Source organism: Piliocolobus tephrosceles, chromosome 12 (assembly GCF_002776525.5).
Source record: "Piliocolobus tephrosceles isolate RC106 chromosome 12, ASM277652v3, whole genome shotgun sequence".
In the NCBI taxonomy this organism is placed as follows: domain Eukaryota; kingdom Metazoa; phylum Chordata; class Mammalia; order Primates; family Cercopithecidae; genus Piliocolobus; species Piliocolobus tephrosceles.
Genome location: NC_045445.1, coordinates 104492770 through 104513555, shown reverse-complemented (window position 1 = coordinate 104513555; position 20786 = coordinate 104492770). Strand labels below are relative to the sequence as shown.

Sequence of the window (20786 nt, the reverse complement as noted above, 5' to 3'; positions counted from 1 at the left end):
ATATTTCTCAAGTTTTTTCTAAGCAACATTAATCTTAAAAATACTTTGCAAAAACAGGGCATTTGGTGGTCAGATAAATTTTGGAAGTGCTCCGTATTCTATCCCTGTCTTTGATAGTCAAGGTGCCCGTTAACAAATTAGGAGTCCTAGGAAGCCTGGCAATAAAAAAGACTATTGAACACAAACCAGGATTTCCCAGACTTACGACCATGGAAACTATTTTCATATAACACCTGTAAAGATCAGAGTAAGAGATGCTAACACAGGAGATGTTTTTAGAGATTTAGGTTCACAAATTATCAAAACTACTCAGGAATAAATAGAAAATTGAATAGACCTATAATAAGAAAAGAGATTGAATTAGTAATTTAAAATATCCCACAGAAACAAACCCAGACACAAATGGCTTTACTGGTAAATTTTACCAAAAGTTTAAAGAAGAATTAATACCAATTCTTTATAAATTCTTCTAAAAAAATACAGGAGGAGGAAAGATTTCTCAATTCATCCTGTGAGGTCAGTATTATCCTGAATAACAAAACCAAAGACATCACAAGAAAACTACAAACCAATATCCCTATATAGAGATGCAAAAATCTTCAAGAAAATACTAGCAAACTGAATCTAGCAATATATTAAAAGGTTATACACCATGACTAAGTAGGATTTATTCCAGGAATGCAAGGTTAATTTAACATACAAAAAGTCCAATAATGTAATGCACCACCATATTAATAGGATGAAGGACCAATAGCACGTGATCATCTCAACAGACAGAGCAGAAACATTTGACAAAATTTAACGCCCTTTTATGATAAAACCACTAGAAAAACTAAGAATAGAGGAGAACTTCCTCAACCTAATAAAGGGCATCTACAAAAAACCCACAGCTACCATAATACTCAATGGTAAAAGATTGAAAGCTTTCCTTCTCAAATCAGGAGCAAGACAAAGATATTTACTCTGGCCACTTGTATTTAACATCATTGTACTAGAGATTTTAGCCAGGGCACTTAGGCAAGGGATCCAAAAAAAAAAAAAAAAAAAAAAAAGAAGAAAAATTGTATTTGCAGATGACATGATCTTGTATATAGAAAATCCTGATACTGACTAAAACAACTCATAAAACTGTTAAACAAGTTCATCAAGGTTGCAGGATACAAGATCAATATTCAAAAATAAATTTTATTTCTATACAGTAGCAATGAACAGTCTGAAATGAAATTAAGAAAACAACTTCAGAAAATAACTTCACTTAAAATAGCATCAAAAAACAATAAAATACTTAGGAATAAATGTAACCAAAGAAGTGTAAGACTTACATACCTAAAACTGCAAAATATCATTGAAATAAATTAAAGATGTAAATAAATGGAGGCATCCTGTGTTCATGGGCTTAATATTGTTAGGGTGACAATATTTCCCAAATTGAACTATGTTTTTAACACAATCTCTTTCAAAATCCTAGCTGACTGTTTTTGCAGAAATTGGGAGACTGATCCTAAAATGTATATGTAAATGCAAGAGACCCATAATAGCCAAAGCAGTTTTAAAAGAGAAGAACAAATTTGAAGGACCCACACTTCCTGATTTCAAAAATTACTATGAAGCTAGTGTGCTAAAACAATGCATACTTGTATAAAAACAATGTGTACTTGTATAAGGATAAACATATTGGTAAATGGAGTAGAACTGTGATTTCGGAAATAAACCCTTACATTTATGGCCAATTGATTTTTGTCAAGGGTAGCAAGGCAACTCAGTGCAAAAAGTAAAGTAAGTTATTTCAACAAATGGTATTGGAACAACTGGATATCCACATGCAAAATAATGAAGTTGGACCTCTTCTCACACTATACACAAACATTAACTCATTTTAGACCTAACTACAAGAGCTAAAACTGTAAAACTCCTAGAAGAAAAAATAATAAATCTCTGTGAGTTAGGCAGTGATTTATTTGATGATACTGAAAGCACAAGCAACAGAAGAAAAAATAGATAAATTGGTCTTCATCAAAAAAAGTTTTTGAAGTGTTGTCATTAGCATACTATCAAGAAACTGAAAAGACAATCCATAAAATGGGAGAAAATATTTGCAAATCATATATCTGATAAAAGGACTTGTATTCAGAATATATAAAGAACTCTAACAACTCAATAATAGAAAGACAACCCAATTCAAAAATGGACAAAGGACTTGAATAGATACTTTGCCAAGAAAAGATATGCAGATGATCAATAAGCATCAGAAAAGATATTAGGGAAATGCAAGTCAAAACCACAATGAGGTATCACTTCACACCCAACAGGATGGCTGTAATAAAAAAGGCAGACGTTAGTAGGAGTTGTGCAGGATGGGGCAACATTGGAACCCTCATCCATTGCTGGTAGAAGTGTAAAATGGTGCAGCCACTTTGGAAAATAGGTTGGCAGTTCTTCAAAATGCAATGTGAGAGAAAGAAAAGTGACTACTAATAATTAAGGGCTTCTTCCTGGGGTAAAGAAAATGTTCTAAAATGAGATGTGGTGATGGTTGCATGCTCTGTGAATATACCAAAGACCATTGAATTGTACACTATAAATGGATGAATTATAGGATATGTGAATTATATGTTAATAAAGCTGTTAAATAGCCTTTTGTCCTCACAGTGTGATATTTTCATCTTTTTTCACACTTCCCGTTTCTCCTGAGTTAATGGCATCTGTGAAAGAGGAAAACTATTTTTTAAAAAAACTCTGTCATTATCTTTAATTACAAAAAAGCTGCCAGAAGCACTCATTATTGTTTCTATCTTAACTGTTTTGTTTGTAATTTCTGTATATAACTAGAATCCCTTGGAAAAGACGACATGAATTTCTTTTAAAACCTTTCACTGTTGGGGCCAGGCACAGTGGCTCATGCCTATAATCCCAGCACTTTGGGAGGCCAAGACAAGAGGATCACTTGAGCCCAGGAGTGCAAGACCAGCCTGAGCAATAAAGTGAGGCCCCATCTCTACAAGAAAAAAATAAATAAATAAAAATACAAAAATTAGCCATGCATAGTGGCACACACCTATAGTCCCAGCTTATTTGGGAGGCTGAGGCTGGAAGATCACTTAAATCTGAGAGTTTGAGGCTGCAGTAAGCTGTGATCACAACACTACACTCCAGCCTGGGTGACAGAGAAAGGTCCTGTCTAAAAAAATAAATAAAACCCGTCATTGTTGATGATATATCATCATTTATATCTGAGTTTAATGGTTCTCTTTTTCCAGAGATGGGACTGCACAACTCAGGCACCCATTGCATTGGTAGCTGTACAAGTCTTGAGACAGAGGCTGAGAATATGAAATATCAGGTCATAAACAAACACATAGGAATGTGCTGCCAGCCCTTGAAATGATGTGAGAGGTTATAGATAATTTGGTATTCATAAACATGGAGCAGAGGCCTGAAAAATGTAAACCATAAGACTGTGCAAATATAATAACAAATGTGAGGGTGGATAAGTTCCCCAGGGAAATGGGAAAGGGGTGGGCAGAAGGAAAGGAAAAGGCTAAGGATCAGACTCTGGGGGATTCAGTGGATCATAGAAGGAGGGGTCTTGGGGTACTAGGCTGAGACTTGGGACAACTAGCACTATCTGATGGGGTGGTATCAAATTCAGCCAAGTGCTAATGGGATGGATACATCCCTTCATATCTGGCTAAAAGGAGCTCATTGGTGACCATAGAGAAAAGGGCACCCATGGACTTTTGAGGATACAAGTCAGATTTTAGAAAGCAGAAGGATGTGAAGGCAATGGGGGCATCATTTGAGTGGGACTGTTAAAAGAATGCAAAGAGGATGACAAATGAAAAGGAAAGATGTCTCCATGTAGGTTATGAAGGCTTTTTGTAGATAGAGTGAAGCTATGTATGTTTGAAGAGAGCTTGGATACCTGCATTTGGAAAGAGGAAGATAATGCTTTTGTTAACTATTAATACAACACAAAACTGCCATCCTATTTAATGGATCTCTTCTTAGAGATTTTAAAATTTAAAGCATTGTTATAAACTATAGAAAATAAATCAAAAGATTCATCTTACAGGCTTTGTCACAAAACAATGGGACTAGAAGGGTCTCAAGGTATTCATATAAGCTGGACAGGCATATTTCTAAATTAATCTGGAAGATAACTCTTTATCTTGAAGATGATTAAAGAAGGCTATTTGGCAGCTTCCCCAGTGACCTATGATACTCTAATAACGCTCACTTCCTGTTGCTTAACTCAAACATAAAAGTACAGAGAGATGAAACTCTCCAATGTGGCAATCAGGAAATGCTATTTTGTTTACTATAAACTTAACTTATCTTATAGAACCAACAATAAAGAATTATGTGGGAGACATAAACTGCTATCTCCTGGCAATAGTCTTCTGTTATTATGAACATTAGCAGATTGCAGATGTAGTTTCTCAAAGGGACTTAAATGTTTGGGGGCACGGTTCCAGGGACATTGCGTTCTGCTTGACATAAACAGTTTCTGCTGTATCAAAGACACTGCCCTTTAGAGATTAATGGCCACTTTGGAAAACTAGTAAGCTTTCAGAGTGTAGGTACAAAATGAACTTGACCATTACACTAGATTTTTTTTCCTTTTATTTTTAAAGAGCACTAATCATTTGGAAGTATTCCCAGAGCCCCTGCTTCACCCTCTTAGGTCATGAAGGCATTCCTTACTGAGAAGTGGCTTAATATTGAGAAACTGCTGACACCTTCGTGAGAAAACTGTAGAATCACATTTTGGAGACTGAGAGGGTCCACACTGTCAGGCAGTTCTCATTCAGCCAAGAGACATCTTCCAGGCACCCCTACCGCACTACTTTAGAGATTCGCACATGCGAAAGTGTTCCGCACATACGTGCATTTATTTGTAGCAGGTTTGGGTTTTCTGTGAAATGAGAACAGAGAAGCCAGAAACTGATAGGGGTGAAACTAATTGATGAAATCCTTTATCAACAGCAAAGAAGTTTATGTTATGGGCCTTTATGGTCTTCGAGACAGAGTCTCGCACTGTCACCTAGGCTGGAGTGCAGTGGCACGATATCAGCACACTGCAGCCTCTGCCTCCAGGGTTCAAGCAATTCTCCTGCCTCAGCCTCCCGAGTAGCTGAGATTAGAGGTGTCCACCACCACGCCCGGCTGATTTTCTTTTTTTTGTATTTTTTGTAGAGATGAGCTTTTTTGTTTGTTTGTTTGTTTGTTTGAGATGGAGTCGTGCTCTGTCGCTCAGGCTAGAGTGCAGTGGCATGATCTCGGCTCACTGCAACCTCTGCCTCCCGGGTTCAAGTGATTCTCCTGCCCCAGCCTCCCATGTAGTTGGGATTACAGACACCCATCACCATGCCTGGCTAATTTTCGTATTTTTTTTTTTAAGTAGAGACAGGGTTTTGCCATGTTGGTCAGGCTGGTCTCGAACTCCTGACCTCAGGTGATCTGCCTGTCTCAGTCTCTCAAAGTGCTGGGATTACAGGTGTGAGCCACCGCCTCTTCTTTTAAAATATTCCATGGTTCCCATTTCTAAAATGATTGCCAGGCCAGATTTTCCTCTTTCCTTGAACTCTTTTCTTCTCCTGCCACCTCTGTTTATCAAGGCTCAGATCAAGGGGTCTTTGGACCTTGTGTGAAATCATACTCAAGTTGGCATCTTTCTGTGAAGAACTTCATTAGGAATGTGAGACACATTTTGTTGAGTTATATTTATAATACTTTTCTTTATGTTCCCAGACTATTGAGAACATTTATTTATTTATTTATTTGTTTGTTTTTAAGACAGAGTCTTGCTCTGTCGCCCAGGCTGGAGTGCAGTGGCGCAATCTCGGCTCACTGCAACCTCCGCCTCCTGGGTTCAAGCAATTCTCCTGCCACAGCCTCCCGGGCAATACTTATGTTTTTTAATAAAATTTTTTTCCAAAGCAAAGATCAGTTTTGCATTAGACTATTCCTTGACTATACATGCATTTTACAGAGGAAAATGTAGATTTTTCCAGATTTCAGTTAAGGGAGGAATTATAACAAGGACCAGCTGCTCTGAGGCTGCCCCTGAGCTATTACTTAACTTCAGTCCCTCTCTTCTCCATAGCTATTTTTGTTTTCTATGTAAAATACCTTTGCCCATTTCTCTCAGGGTATGTATTAGCCTTTTCCAAAGTTGTTTATGTTCCCTCACTGGTAGTCTTCCACCCCTGAAGCGTCTTAAGTCTCCATTTTTACTCCTTAGAAACAGAAAAGGTACGCGTGGAAGATTTCTAAGTTTCACATTTCAAAGTTCTCTTTCTTTTGGGAAAGAGAAAGTTGGGAAGTTTAAAAATGCCTTTAGAACAAACCTATCTCCACATTCCATCAACTGTACAGGAGGCAGGAAAGTATGTTTTATGAGCAAAGGCTTTGGGAGCAGGAAATTTCCATTCTATGATGTACTAGCTACTGCTGCTGGGCTTTAGTTTCCTTATTTATAAAATGGAAATATCAATAGCACTTGCCTTCACAGGATTGGAGTGAGCATTGCGTGAGATAATGCATATAAAGGGCTTTAGCCAGTGTCAGGCATGGAGAAGGATCTCAATAAATGTTAGTGATGATGGTGGTGATGATGATAAAGGATTTGGAGTCTCAAAAAGTTGTATTGCAGTGTTACAACGTAACATTTTCAGATAAGAAACAAGATCACATATTCTGCCAAGGTTATTTGAATTTGCTATGTGGAAGGGAAAAGTACTTCTCTGTCACTTAATGGCCGCCATATATTCTTACTCAGGAGGTGTGCATACACGTGCTTGTGATGTCTTGTGTCCTTGCCCTGATGGTCAGGAGTTTTGTTTTAGCCCTTTAAAAAATCCAATACAGCTCTCAATATTCTGCAGTGCATGCAGTAGACTTTCTACAAGTAAATTATTTAATTAAAAAATCAAATTATCATGCAAATTATACTGGTAGAAAAGATGTGGCCTTATGAACATTTACAAGACATTTATTTTTAAAGTAAAAGAAATTAAATGAGCAAATAAGGCCTTATAAACTACCTATTTCTGGTCTATTTCCTAGGGACTCACCTCACCCTTGCTTTTCTTAGCACTTTGGCTGTTACACAATGAAATGAAGTTAATAGTTTCTAATGATGAACGAGCCATCTTCATGTTAGAGGTCTTGGTACCAAGCAATAGAAACCAATTCAGGCTAACAAGAGGGAATGTACTGAAAGGAAAGGAGAAGACCTACAGAACTGATGTGAGGCTGGAGGACCACACTTGAGAATGAGCAAAGAGCGTGAGAGCTCTGGCAAGTTAGAGGCAGGAACCGTAGCCATGGTCTTTGTAGCAGGAAGCATCTGCTCAGCACTTGGCCATGGGGAAAGAAAACCCACAGTCTACTCTCTTCTCTATGTGGGTGACCCACTCCATGGCCAGAGTCCTCTGAGAGTGTGTGACTGGCCAAACTCAGATAACAGGCTCACAGCCAGGCTATACCAGGAGCTGGGGATAGGGGTGTAGAGATTTAAAAAAAAAAAATCTAACTTATAATTTTCTGTAATGGGAGCTGGTAGCTGGGACCATCCTCCCTACAGCTATACAGAAAAGAAGAGAGGCAATTTCCCAGAAAGAAACCAGGATACCACCAGGAAAGGGGAATGGATGCTTGGCAGCCCACAGTGGCAAGTGCCTGATATTCCACACTGCTTATAATCTGATTCTTTAATCAGGCATAGTGTGTAGTCTAGCCAGTCTTTATTAAGCCTTTGTAGACCTTAAAAAACAGTATGAGATATTCCGCTTTGCTATTCTTGTCCTATATGTGGTCTAAAGACGGTCCTCCACGTCATCATCCTGCTCTCGTCTCAGTGGGAACAGCTTTCTCAAGAGATTAGATGGGAATTCAGGAGTTGAGAATATTGTAGCACCAGCATTAGATACTAGGATGTGCTACCTTTTTTTATGTATAATTTCCAAATAAATAGAAATAAATGTAAAGCTATTATTTACTGTAAATTAAAACCAGCCAACACAGCACCATGGAGATTCTGCACATTTTATTAAATTGGGGCCCGTACAGGTATAATATATTCAGTTCCCATCAAAGGGAATGTTTCTGACACAGTGGAGGATCTGGTTACTTTGAAAGTCTTAGGTTGGTTGATTTATTGTTGTTTTAGAATACCATTCAAATTTAAGGTATTACTCTTTTTGATTGATTCTGTTTGCTTTTATGTTCTAGGGGAAAACGTATCCATTTCGGGGCGCCTTTCCACCAGTATGGAATCCCATTGCGTATTTGGATTACAATAATCTGTGGCGGACAATAGATAACATGGGGAAGGAGGTAAAATGTGTGTTCAGTTTGCACATGACCCATTACTGAAATAACAATGGCAACCATTTAATATCCTTCCATAGTGCAGGGAACATTGCTCCGGACACCAATGCATATCATTTCCAATGTACCCAAACTGCAAAGTTGGCCGTGTTTCCACTTGACAGATAGGAAAAATGAGTGCCCAGCGATTATGTAATTTACTCAAGACCTCATAGCAGGGAACCAGCATACCAACCCACTCTCTTATACAAATGCCTATGTGCCTTCAACTCTATGCTACTGAGCATTTATATGACATTTTTGCCAAGTGTCTCTACTTTACAGTTGTCTGTCTGTCTGTAATGCCATTTTAGATAGTAAAGGAGGGAAGGACTTGCCACCCCAAAGCTTTTAAACTTAGTCTTAGGCTCTGTAATATCAATCTCTCAAACTTGAATTTGGGACATAAAATGGGTATTAGCTTTCAATAATGATGATATTGTCATCATTATAATAATTACATATAAATTTGTGCATAGACATATATAATATTATCACTATTATTATTGTTTTGGCAATGGCATTAGGACATAGAATCCAAGGAACTCTACCCCACTCCCTGTCTCTTCCTAAGAAGAGGCCCTTCCTGAGAAGAGGTGGCAGTTACCATCAAACCTGAGTGGGGACTTCCTTTCTCTACAGATTCCAGCTGATGCACCCTGGGAGGCTCCAAATGCTGCTGAATGGGACAAAATGACCATGAAAGAGCTCATTGACAAAATCTGCTGGACAAAGTAAGTAGACTTTACCATTCAAAATTTACTTTTTAATCTTCCCTTCTTGTCTTTTATATCTTGCCTTGAACTGCAGTGCTTTTCTTAACAACTTACAGAAAAAAAGTTAAGAGGAAACCTAGTAATCTTTCAGTCAGTAGCAATGTTGAGGGCACCTCAAAGTAGGTTAGAACAGAAAATGAATCTAAAAATTAACAAAGTTAGGTGAATGAAGTAGAATTTCTTTTAATGAAAGCATTGTGTGATCTGCAATAAAATCAGTAATTGTGTTTTCATATTCTGGAAAGGTTGCCTACAAAAGCAGTTTGAAAAGATATTTTTTAAAAATGTGATACATTTACACCATGGAATACTATGCAGCCATAAAAAAGGATGAAAGCATGTCCTTTTCAGGGACATGGATGAAGCTGGAAGCCATCATTCTCGGAAAACTAGCACAGGAACAGAAAACCAAACACCGCATGTTCTCACTCGTAAGTGTGGGAACTGAACATTAAGAAGACATGGATGCAGGGAGGGGAACAACACACACTGGAGCCTGTCAGGGGGTGGGAGGAGGGAGAGCATCAGGATAAATAGCTAGTGCATGTGGGTCTTAATACCTAGGTGATGGGTTGACAGGTGCAGCATACCACCATGGCACACGTTTACCTATCTAATAAACCTGCACATGTACCCCGGAACTTAAAATAAAATAAAATGATAATCCCATATAGATGTAGAATACTGGGAAATGAGAGGAAAGCTATTCTGTAATAATAAAAATGTTTTTAATTAGACCATGTGTTATTAGTTTATGTGGGGCCTACTATGTGAAGGCACTATACCAGGCACTGAGGAATGGGGGTGAACTTCTTAGGAATAGCCCTTATCCTCATGGAGTTTATGTTCTTCTAGCAAGCAAGACTGACCTTGAACACAATTACATAATGCTAGGAGAGTTCCTGTAACAGGGAGAACCTTACATGGTCTGAGGGTAAAGGAAGCATTCTTTGATGAAGCAATCTTTAACCTGAAACTAAGGAGTTAGTACATCAACTAAGAATGAGCCGCAGGGGCAGAGGGGAGTCAGAAAAGGTGAACAGTGTAGGGCGATGGTATCTTCCAGGAATGACACACAGGGACAGGAGAGAGAAAGGAAGAGTGGATGAAGTTGGGGGGATAGTATCTGCCAGGAATAAGCCATGGGGCAGGAAAGAGATAGGAAGGGTGGATGGTGTGGTGGAAATGGTACCTTCCAGGAGTGACCCACAGGGTTGATAGTAGTGAGGCAGATGGTATGATCTAAGAATGACACGCAGTGTCAAAGGGAGAGAGGGAAGGTTGGACAGTGGTGGTGGGAGGAGGGAATGATAGCTCCCAAAAACTACCCACAAAAGCAAGAACGGATAAAGGGATAATGGAGCAAGATGGGTGGTGTTTTAGGAATGATCCACAGAAACAAGGGGAGATGGGGACTGGAAGGGTGGATGGCATTGGGGGATTTTATCTTCTGGGAATGAGCCAAGGGGATTAGGGGGAGATAGGAAGGAGTGATGGGATAGGGATAGGAAGATAGTATCTTCCAGGTATGATCCACAGGTTCAGAGGGGAGACAAGTATAGTGGATAGTGTTTGCCATGAATGAGCCACCAGAATAGTGGGGGAGACAAAAAGGGTTGATGGTGTGGTGGGATGGTATCTTTTATGAATGACCCCAAGGGGCAAAAGGAAGACAGGAAATGTGGATGTCGTGGGGATATCATCCTCCAACAACCCAGAGGTGTAATGAGGAGACAGGAGGTATAGATGGTATTACCAGGGTATGTCTTCCAGAAATGAGCCACAAAGGCAGGGATGAGATAGGAAGAGTGAATGGTGTGGCCTGGTTGCATCTTCCAGGAATGCCCCCACAGTGTTAGGGAGTAGGGAACAAGGATGGATCCCTCTGGGGGTATGGTATCTTCTAGGAATGGCCCACAGGGTCAAGGGGAAACAGGCAACATTAGATTGTGTGTGTGTGTGGTGGGAAGGTGGGGTGGGGTGGGGGAGAATGAAATTTTCCAGCTATTTCTCTGTCTCTGGGGAGAGAAATGGAAGGTTGGTTTGTATGGATGGAGATGATATCTTCTAGGAATTACCCAAAAGGTCAAAGGGGAAAACAGAAGGGTGGATGTCTTAGGGGAAGGGGAGTTTTCCAGCAATGACCCGGAAGGATGGTGGGGAGACAGGAAACATAGATGGCGAGGCAAGATGATGTATTCCAGAAATAACCCATAGGGCAAGGGGTAGATACAAAGGTGGATGGGGTGAGGGAGATCATCTCTTCCAGTTGTGACCCACAAGGATAGAGGGAGCATAGGTAGTGTAGATCATTTGGCAAAATGGAATTTTCCAGGAATGGTCCACAGGGCAGAGGGTACATAAGACGTTTTGGTGGTGTGGCAGGATGGTATCTTCCAGGAATGAGCCACGCTGGCAGTGGTTGAGGGGAGAAAGGAAGGGTGGATGGTGAGGGGTCATGGTTTCTTCCAAGAATGACTCACAGGATTGTACAGGAATGACCCAGAGGCGTAGCACAGGGAGAGGAAACATGACTGGTGTGGCAGGATATACCTTCCAGGAATGGTCCACAGGAGCTAGGGGATGCAGGGAAGGTGGGCTTGTTTGCAGGAATGGTTCTTCCTGGGGTAACCCAAAGGGTCAGGGGTGAGTCAGGAAGGGTGGATATTAGGCCACAGATAACTTCCAGCAATGACCAAAAGAGGTGGGAGGAGACAGGAAGTGTGGAAGGTGACCAGGATGGTATTTCCAGGAATGACCCTCAAGAGTTGGGAGAGACAAGTAGGATAGATGATTTGGTGAAGTGCTATCTTCCAGGAATGAACCAAAGGGGCAGAAGAAAACATGGTACATTGTGTTTAGAGAGGTGGAATCTTCCAGGAATGAGCTACCCTGGTGGTGTTTGGGGGGAACAAGGAAAGGGTGGGTATAGTATCTTCCAGGATGACCCACAAGGTCAAGGGGGAGAAAGGACAGGGTGGATAGTGTGTGTGTAGGGGGAGGGCATGTTACTTTTCAGGGATGTGACACAGGCACTGTGGGAACACAGAGAAGGGTAGATGTTTTGTGGAGGAAGTGGTATCATCCCAAAATGACCCAGAGGGTTTAGAAAGGTGTAGCAGGATGGTATCTTCCAGGAATGAGCCACGTGGTTGGTGGTGGGGGAAGATGGGTGGTATAGAGAGATGGTATCTTCCAGGAATGACCTACAGGGGCAAGGGGGTGACCTGAAGGGTAAAGGTTGTGGAGGGGGATATCTTCCAGTAATCAGCCAAAAGGGTAGAGGGAGATAGGAAGTAAAGATAGTGAGGCAGGATGCTATTTTCTAAGAATGGTCTTCAGGATGTGTGGGGTTAAGTAAACAGGAAAGGTGGATGGTGTAGGGAGATGGTATCTTCCAGGAATGAGCCACTGAGGTAGGGGTGAGACAGGTAGGTAGATGGTTTCATGGAATGGTATTTTCCAGGAATGAGCCATAGGGCAGGGGGTAGATATAAGGATGCATGGTATGGAGGAGATGGTATCTTCCAGGAATGAACTACAAGATTGAGGAAGGAGGGAAATGATGGATGAGCTAGGTGGATGGGATCTGCCAGGATGGCCCACAGGGCCAAAAGAAAGACAAGACAGAGTGGATAATGTAAGGGGGATAGTATCTTCCAGGAATATGACACAGGCAATGCAGGGAGGCAGGAAAGGGTAGCTGTTTTGATGAGGGAGTGGTATCATCCCTAAATGACCCAGCGGTAGAGGGGAGACAGGATAGTTGAATGGCAGGATGGTATCTTCCAGGAATGAGCCACGGTGACAGTGGTGGAGGTGGGAGACACTAAGGGTGTATGTGGATGGTATCTTCCACAAATGACCCACAGAAGTCAGGGAAATAAGTTTAGGCAAGTGGTATCTCCTAGGAATGTGCCAAAAGGGTTGTGGTAGGGGGAGATGGGAACAGTGCATATTTGGGGGTGATACCATGCAGGAATGAGCCAGAGGGGGTAGTGAGGAGTCAGGAATCATGAATGGTGTGGCAGGATATATTTTCAAGGAATGACCCACATGAGCTAAGGGGACACAGGGAATGTTGGCCTGACTGGGGACATGGTATCTTCCTGGAGTGACTCAAAGGGTTGGGGGGAGATAAGAAGGGTGGATGTTGTGGGGAATACATTCCAACAATGACACAGAAGGATGGGGGGAGACACCAAGTGGGGAAGGTGAGGCAGGATGGTATTTTCCAGGTATGACCCACAAGGTTGGGAGAGTAAGAAAGATGAGTGATGGTGGGGGGAAATGGTATCTTCCAGGATAACCCTTAAGGGTAAGGGTAAACAGGACAGGGTGGATAGTGTTGAGGGGGTTATATCTTTCAGGAATGTGACTTAGTCTCTGGGGGGAAACAGGGAAGGGTAGTTGTTTTGTGAGGGAGTGATACCAAAATGACCCAGAGGAATAGTAGGGAAATAGGACAGTTGCATGGTGTGTCAGGATGGTATCTTCCAGAAATGAGCCACACTGGCAGTAGTGGAAAGAGACAAGAAAGGTGGATGTTATCATTCAAGATGATATCATTCAAGAATGATCCAGAGGAATAGGGGAGAGACAGGAAGCCTGACTGGTGTGGCAGGGTATGTCTTCTGGGAGTGAGCCACAGGTGTGGGAGAAGTCAGTCAGTGTAGATGGTTTGGTGGAATGAAATCTTCCAGGAATGACCCACAGGGTCATGGGGGAAAATTGAAGGGTAGACGTTGTGGATGGAGATATCTTCCAGCAATGACCTAGAGGGATAGGGGAGACAGGAAATGATGATGGTGTGGCAGGATGGTATCCTCCAGGATTGAGCCACACTGGTGGGGTTGTGGGGGGCATGGTATCTTCCAGGAATGACCCACTGGGGTCGGGGGAAGACCGATAGGGTAGATGGTTTGGCAGAATGTTATTTTACGGGAATGACCTACAGGGCAGAAGATAGATAGGAAGGATGGATACAGTAGAAGAGACGGTGTGTTCCAGTAATGAACTGTAGAATTCGGGGAGGGGGGGATTGATGGATGAGGTAGGGAGATGGTATCTTCCAGGATGACCCACAGAGCCAAGGGGGTGACAAGGCAGACTGGGTAATATAAGGGGTATAGTATCTTTCAAGAGTGTGAACCAAGCACTGCAAGGAGGCAGAGAAGGGTAGATGTTTTAGGAAGAAGGTGATATCATCACAAAATAACCAAGAGGATAGCAGGAAAATAGAATGGTTAAATGGTTTGGCAGGATGGTATCATCCAGAAATGAGCCAAAATGACAGTGGTGGGGGTGGCAGAAGGTATGGGTGGATGGTATCTTCCAAGAATGATTCAAAGAGACAGGGAGAGACAGGGTACATTTTGTTTAGAGAGATGGTGTCTTCCAGGAGTGAGACACCTGGGTGGTGGCAGGGGAAAGCAGGAAGGGCAGAAGTGTGGGGGGATGATATCGTCCTGGAATGAGCCAGAGGATTAGTGTTGGGGGGGTTATATCAGGAATGTGACAAAGGCTCTTCAGGGACACAGGGAAGCCTAGCTGTTTTAGGGAGGGTGTGGTATCATCCCAAAATGATCAGAGGGGTAGTGGGGAGATACAGTGGTTGCATGGTGTGGCAGGATAGTATCTTCCAGGAATGAGCCACAACTGTGGGTGGTGGGGGAGACCATCAGGGGGATGTTGGCTGGCATGGTAGCATTGTGGAATGACCCAGAGGGACAGGGCAGAGAGAGGAAGCATGAATGGTGTGCCAGGATATATTTTCCAGGAATGAGTCACAAGGGCAGTAGGGAAACATGAAGAGTGGATGGTGAGGTGGGATGGTACCGCCCAGGAATGGTCCACAGGAGCTAGGGGATGGAGAGAACATTGGCTTGTTGGCAGGCATGGTTTTTCCTGTAGTGACCCAAAGAATTGGGAGTGGTGGGGGAGATAACTTCCATCCACGACCCAGAGGAGAGGGAGGAGACAGGAAGTGTGGAAGATGACCACGATGGTATCTTCCAGGGATGACCCAAAGGAGCAGAGGGACACAGGGTGGATTGTGTTTTGAGAGATGGTGTCTTTCAGGAATGAGCCACCCTGGTGGTACCTGGGGGAAACACAGGAAGAGATATGTGGAGATGGCATCCTCCTGGATGACCCAAAGGGGAAAGGGGGAGACAAGGCAAGTTGAAAGTGTTGGGGGGTTGTGATAGTATCTTTCAGGAATGTGGTATAGTCACTGTGGGGAAACAGGGAAGGGTAGATGTGGTTATATCATCTCAAAATGACCCAAAGGGGTAGGGGAAAATAGGAAGGTTGGATGGTGTTGTAAGATGGTATCTTCCAGGAATGAGCCACACTTGCAGTAGTGGGGGTGGAGACAGGAAGGAAGGTGAATGTGGATGGTATCTTCCTGGAGTGACCCACAGGGACAGTAGGTAACAGTGGATTGGGTTTAGAGAGATGGTATCTTCCAGCAATCTGCCACAAGGGTGGTTAGAGGTCCGGGGGATATTGGAAGGGTGGATGGTGTGGCAGGATGGTATCTTCCAGGAATGAGCCCTGGCAGGTGGGTGTTTTGGGGGATTGTATCTTCCAGGAATGGACCACAGGGGTAGATGGGAGACAGGTAGGGTATGGCATAATGATATTTTCCAGGCATGACCCACAGGGCAGGGGATAGAGAAGAAGGATGGATGTTGCATTGGAGATGGTATCTTCCGGGAATGAACTACGGAACTGGGGAAGCGGGGGAATGATGGATGAGGTCGGAGAATGGGATCTTCCAGGATGGCCCGGAGATCCCAGAGGGAGTCAAGGCAGGGTAAATAATGTAAGAGGGGATAGTATCAGGAATATGACACAGGCACTACAGGGTGACAGGGAAGGGTAGACGTTTTGGGGAGGAGGCAGTATCATCCTGAAATGACCCAGAGGGGTAGTGGGGAAACAGGAAGGTTGGATTGTGTGGCAGGATGGTATCTTGCAGAAATGAACCACACTGGTGGTGCTTCGGGGGGACACAGGACAGGGGATGGTATCTAACAGAATGACTGACAGGGAAGAGTGGATAGTTTTGTGTAGGGGTATAGTATCTTTCAGGAATGTGACATAGGCACTGTGGGAAGACAGGGAATGGTAGATGTCTTAGGGAGGGGGTGGTATCATCCAATGTGACTCAGGAGTAGGGGGAAATAGAAAGGTTGGATGGTGTGGCAATATGGTATCTTCCAGGAATGAACCACACAGGTGGTGACTGAGGGAGGCAGGAAAGGTGGGTGGTGTTGGGAGATGGTGTCTTCCAGGAATGACCCGCAAGAGAAGTGGGAGACAGGGTAGATTAGCTTTGGAGACAGCCACAGGTGCGGTGGCTGGGGAGACAAGAAGGGCAGATGGTGTGGAAGGATGGTATCTTCCAGAAACAACCCACAGGGATACGGGGAGACAGGAGTTTAGAGAGATGGTACCTTCCAGGAATGAGCCACATGGGGAGTGGTAGGGAGAGACAGGAAGGATGGATGTTCTGGGGGGTGGTATTCGGGAATGACATAGCTGGGAATGGGGGAGACAGGAAGACAGGAATGCTGTAGCAAGATACATCTTCCAGGAATGAACCACCAGGGCTTGAGGGAAGACATTATGATTGGATAGTGTTGGTACATGGTATATTCAAGGAATTAGCCATAGGTTTAGAGGGGAGACAGCAAGAGTAGATGGTGTGGAGGGGATATCTTCCTCTAATGGCCGACAGGTGCAAGGGGGAGATAGGAGAGATTAGTGTTGGGGGAATTATATCTTCCGGGGTTGTGACACAGGCTCTGGAAGAGACAGTGAAGGTTGAATCTGGTTGTGGGGTGGGGGAGGGGGGAGGCAATGATATCCTCAAATCACCCATAGTATTAGGGTGGCAATAGGAAGATTAGATGGTGTAGGCAGATGGTATCTACTAGGAATGACTCTCAGAGTCAGTGGGGACATATGAAAATAGAAAATGTGTTTGCAGAGATACTGTCTTCTAGGAATGACACAACTGCTGAGAGGAGGCAGGGAAGGGTGTACGTTTTGGGGGCAATGGTACCGTCCAGAAATGAACCAGAGGAGTAGCAGCTAGACAGGAAGAGTCAATGGTGTGTGGCAGGATGCTACCTTCAAGAAATGACCCACAGGTACGTGGGGAGACAGGAAAGGTTGGATGATGTGGGGAGAATGGTATCTTTCAAAAATGCCTCATTCGCAGGGGAGTGGGGAGACAGCGACGGGTAGATGATGTACAGTGATGGAATCTTGTAGGCATAGAGGGCAGGGACAAGCATTTGTGAAGGCCTTGAAGTGAGGATATTGGCATGTTTGAGCAACTGAGTGGACAGTGTAGCTGGACCATAGTGATGACAAGAGCAAGTGGTATAAGGGGAGTTTGGAGGACTGGTCTAGAGGCTGATAGTGCAGGATCTATTGGCCACATTCAAGATTTGTCCTTTCTCCATTGAAGGTCATTGAAGGGTTTTGAGCAGAGGGTTTTTTGTGTTTGGCACTTTTAAAAGACCTCATTGGCTATAGTGTGGAGGATACAAGAGGGGATGCAGGATGACCAAGTAAGAGCCACCACTGCTATAGCCTGGACATATTGGTAGCCTGGACCAGGGCTGTGGCAATGAAGATGGAGAGGAGAGGATGGGTGTTGAAACAAGCATATTGGCGCTTAGAGAGAACCTGGATTAGCATACTTGGAGCTAACTCATAATTTCTTTTTTTTTTAAATTATACTTTAAGTTCTGGGGTGCATGTGCACAACGTGTAGGTTTGTTACATAGGTATGCATGTGCCATGTTAGTTTGCTACACCCATCAACTCATTATTTACATTAGGCATTTCTCCTAATGCTATCCCTCCCCGAGCCCCCAATCCCCTGACAGGCCCTGGTGTGTGATGTTCCCCTCCCTGTGTCCATGTGTTCTTATTGTTCAACTTCCACTTATGAGTGAGAACATGTGGTGTTTGGTTTTGTCTTCTTGTGTTACTTTGCTGAGAATGATGGTTTCCAGTTTCATCCATGTCCCTGCAAAGGACAGGAACTCATCCTTTTTTTATGGCTGCATAGTATTCCATGGTGTATAGGTGCCACATTTTCTTTATCCAGTCTATCATTGATGGGCATTTGGGTTGGTTCCAAGACTTTGCTATTGTGAACAGTGCTGCAATAAACATATGTATACATGTGTCTTTATAGTAAAATGATTTATAATTCTTTGGGTATATACCCAGTAATGGGATTGCTGAGTCAAATGGTATTTCTAGTTCTAGATCCTTGAGGAATCACCACACTGTCTTCCATAATGGTTGAACTAAGTGACACTCCCACCAACATTGTAAAAGCATTCCTATTTCTCCACATCCTCTCCAGCATCTGTTGTTTCATGACTTTTTAGTGATTGCCATTCTAACTGGCATGAGATGGTATCTCACTGTGGTTTTGATTTGCATTTCTGTAAGGACCAGTGATGATGAACATTTTTTCATAAGTTTTTTTGGCTGCATAAATGTCTTCTTTTGAGAAGTGTCTGTTCATATCCTTTGCCCATTTTTTGATGGGGTTGTTTCTTTCTTGTAAATTTGTTTAGGTTCTTTGTAGATTCTGGATATTAGCCCTTTGTCAGATGGGTAGATTACAAAAATTTTCTCCCATTCTGTAGGTTGCCAGTTAACTCTGATGATAGTTTATTTTGCTGTGCCAGAGCTCTTTAGTTTAATTAGATCCCATTTGTCTGTTTTGGCTTTTGTTGCCGTTGCTTTTGGTGTTTTAGTTATGAAGTCTTTGTCCATCCCTGTGTTCTGAATGGTATTGCCTAGGTTTTCTTCTACAGTTTTTATGGTTTTAGGTTATACATTTAAATCTTTAATCCATCTTGAGTTAATTTTTGTATAAAGTGTAAGGAAGGGATCCAATTTCACCTTTCTGCATATGGCTAGCCAGTTTTCCCAGCACTATTTATTAAATAGGGAATCCTTTCCCTGTTGCTTGTTTTTGTCAGGTTTGTCAAAGATCAGATGGTTGTAGATGTGTGGTGTTATTTATGAGGCCTCTGTTCTGTTCCATTGGTCTATATATCTGTTTTGGTACCAGTACCATGCTGTTTTGGTTACTGTAGCCTTGTAGTATAGTTTGAAGTCAGGTAACATGATGCCTCCAGCTTTGTTCTTTTTGCTTAGGATTGTCTTGGCTATGCGGGCTCTTTTTTTGGTTCCATGTGAAGTTTAAAGTAGTTTTTTCCAATTCTGTGAAGAAAGTCAGTCATAGCTTGATGGGGATAGCACTGAATGTATGAATTACTTTGGGCAGTATGGCCATTTTCATGATATTAATTCTTCCTATCCATGAGCATGGAATGTTCTTCCATTTGTTTGTGTCCTCTTTTATTTCGTTGAACAGTGGTTTGTAGTTCTCCTTGAAGAGGTCCTTCACATCCCTTGTAAATTGTATTCCTAGGTATTTTATTCTCTTTGTAGCAATTGTGAATGGGAGTTCACTCATGATTTGGTTCTCTGTCTGTTATTGGTGTATAGGAATGCTTGTGATTTTTGCACATTGATTTTGTATCCTGAGACTTTGCTGAAGTTGCTTATCAGCTTAAGGAGATTTTGGGCTAAGACGATGGGGCTTTCTAAATATACAGTCATGTCATCTGCAAACAGACAATTTGACTTCCTCTTTTCCTAGTTGAATACTCTTTATTTCTTTCTCTTGCATGATTTCCCTGGCCAGAACTTCCAATACTATGTTGAATAGGAGTGGTAAGAGAGGACATCCTTGTCTTGTGCCAGTTTTCAAAGGGAATGCTTCCAGTTTTTGTTCATTCAGTAGGATATTGGCTGTGGGTTTGTCATAAACAGCTCTTATTATTTTGAGATACGTTCCATCAATACCTAGTTTATTCAGAGTTTTTAGCATGAAGGGCTGTTGAATTTTGTCCAAGGCCTTTTCTGTATCTATTGAGATAATCTTGTGGTTTTTGTCATTGGTTCTGTTTATGTGATGGATTACATTTATTGATTTGTGTATGTTGAACCAGCCTTGCATCCCAGGGAGGAAGCCAACTTGATCTAGGTGGATACGCTTTTTGATGTGCTGCAGGATTTGGTTTGCTAGTATTTTATTGAGGATTTTCGCATTGATGGTCATCAGGGATATCGGCCTGAAATTTTCTTTTTTTGTTGTGTCTCTGCCAGGTTTTGGTATCAGGATGATGCTGGCCTCATAAAGTGAGTTAGGGAGGATCCCCTCTTTTTCTATTGATTGGAATAGTTTCAGAAGGAATGGTAGCAGCTCCTCTTTGTACCTCTGGTAGAATTCAGCTGTGAATCCATCTGGTCCTAGACTTTTTTTGGTTGGTAGGCTATTAATTACTGTCTCAATTTCAGAACCTGTTATTGGTCTATTCAGAGATTCGGCTTCTTCCTGGTTTAGTCTTGGGAGGGTGTATGTGTCCAGGAATTTATCCATTTCTTCTAGATTTTCTAGTTTATTTGCATAGAGGTGTTTATAGTATTCTCTGTTGGTAGTTTGTATTTCTGTGGGGTCGGTGGTGATATCCCCTTTATCATTTTTTATTGCGTCTATTTGATTCTTCTCTCTTTTCTTCTTTA

At 42.4% G+C, this 20786-nt stretch overlaps 1 protein-coding gene across 1 annotated transcript in view; it reads left to right on the top strand.

Annotated features, from left to right (window-relative positions):
* Positions 1-20786, top strand: part of LOC111536409 (amine oxidase [flavin-containing] A) — an 88426-nt gene that overhangs the window by 45088 nt on the left and 22552 nt on the right. Inside the window, exons 4-5 of the mRNA XM_023202808.1 lie at positions 8236-8340; positions 9016-9107. Coding sequence (XP_023058576.1) covers positions 8236-8340; positions 9016-9107 — 197 coding nt within the window. The remainder of the gene's footprint in view (positions 1-8235; positions 8341-9015; positions 9108-20786) is intronic.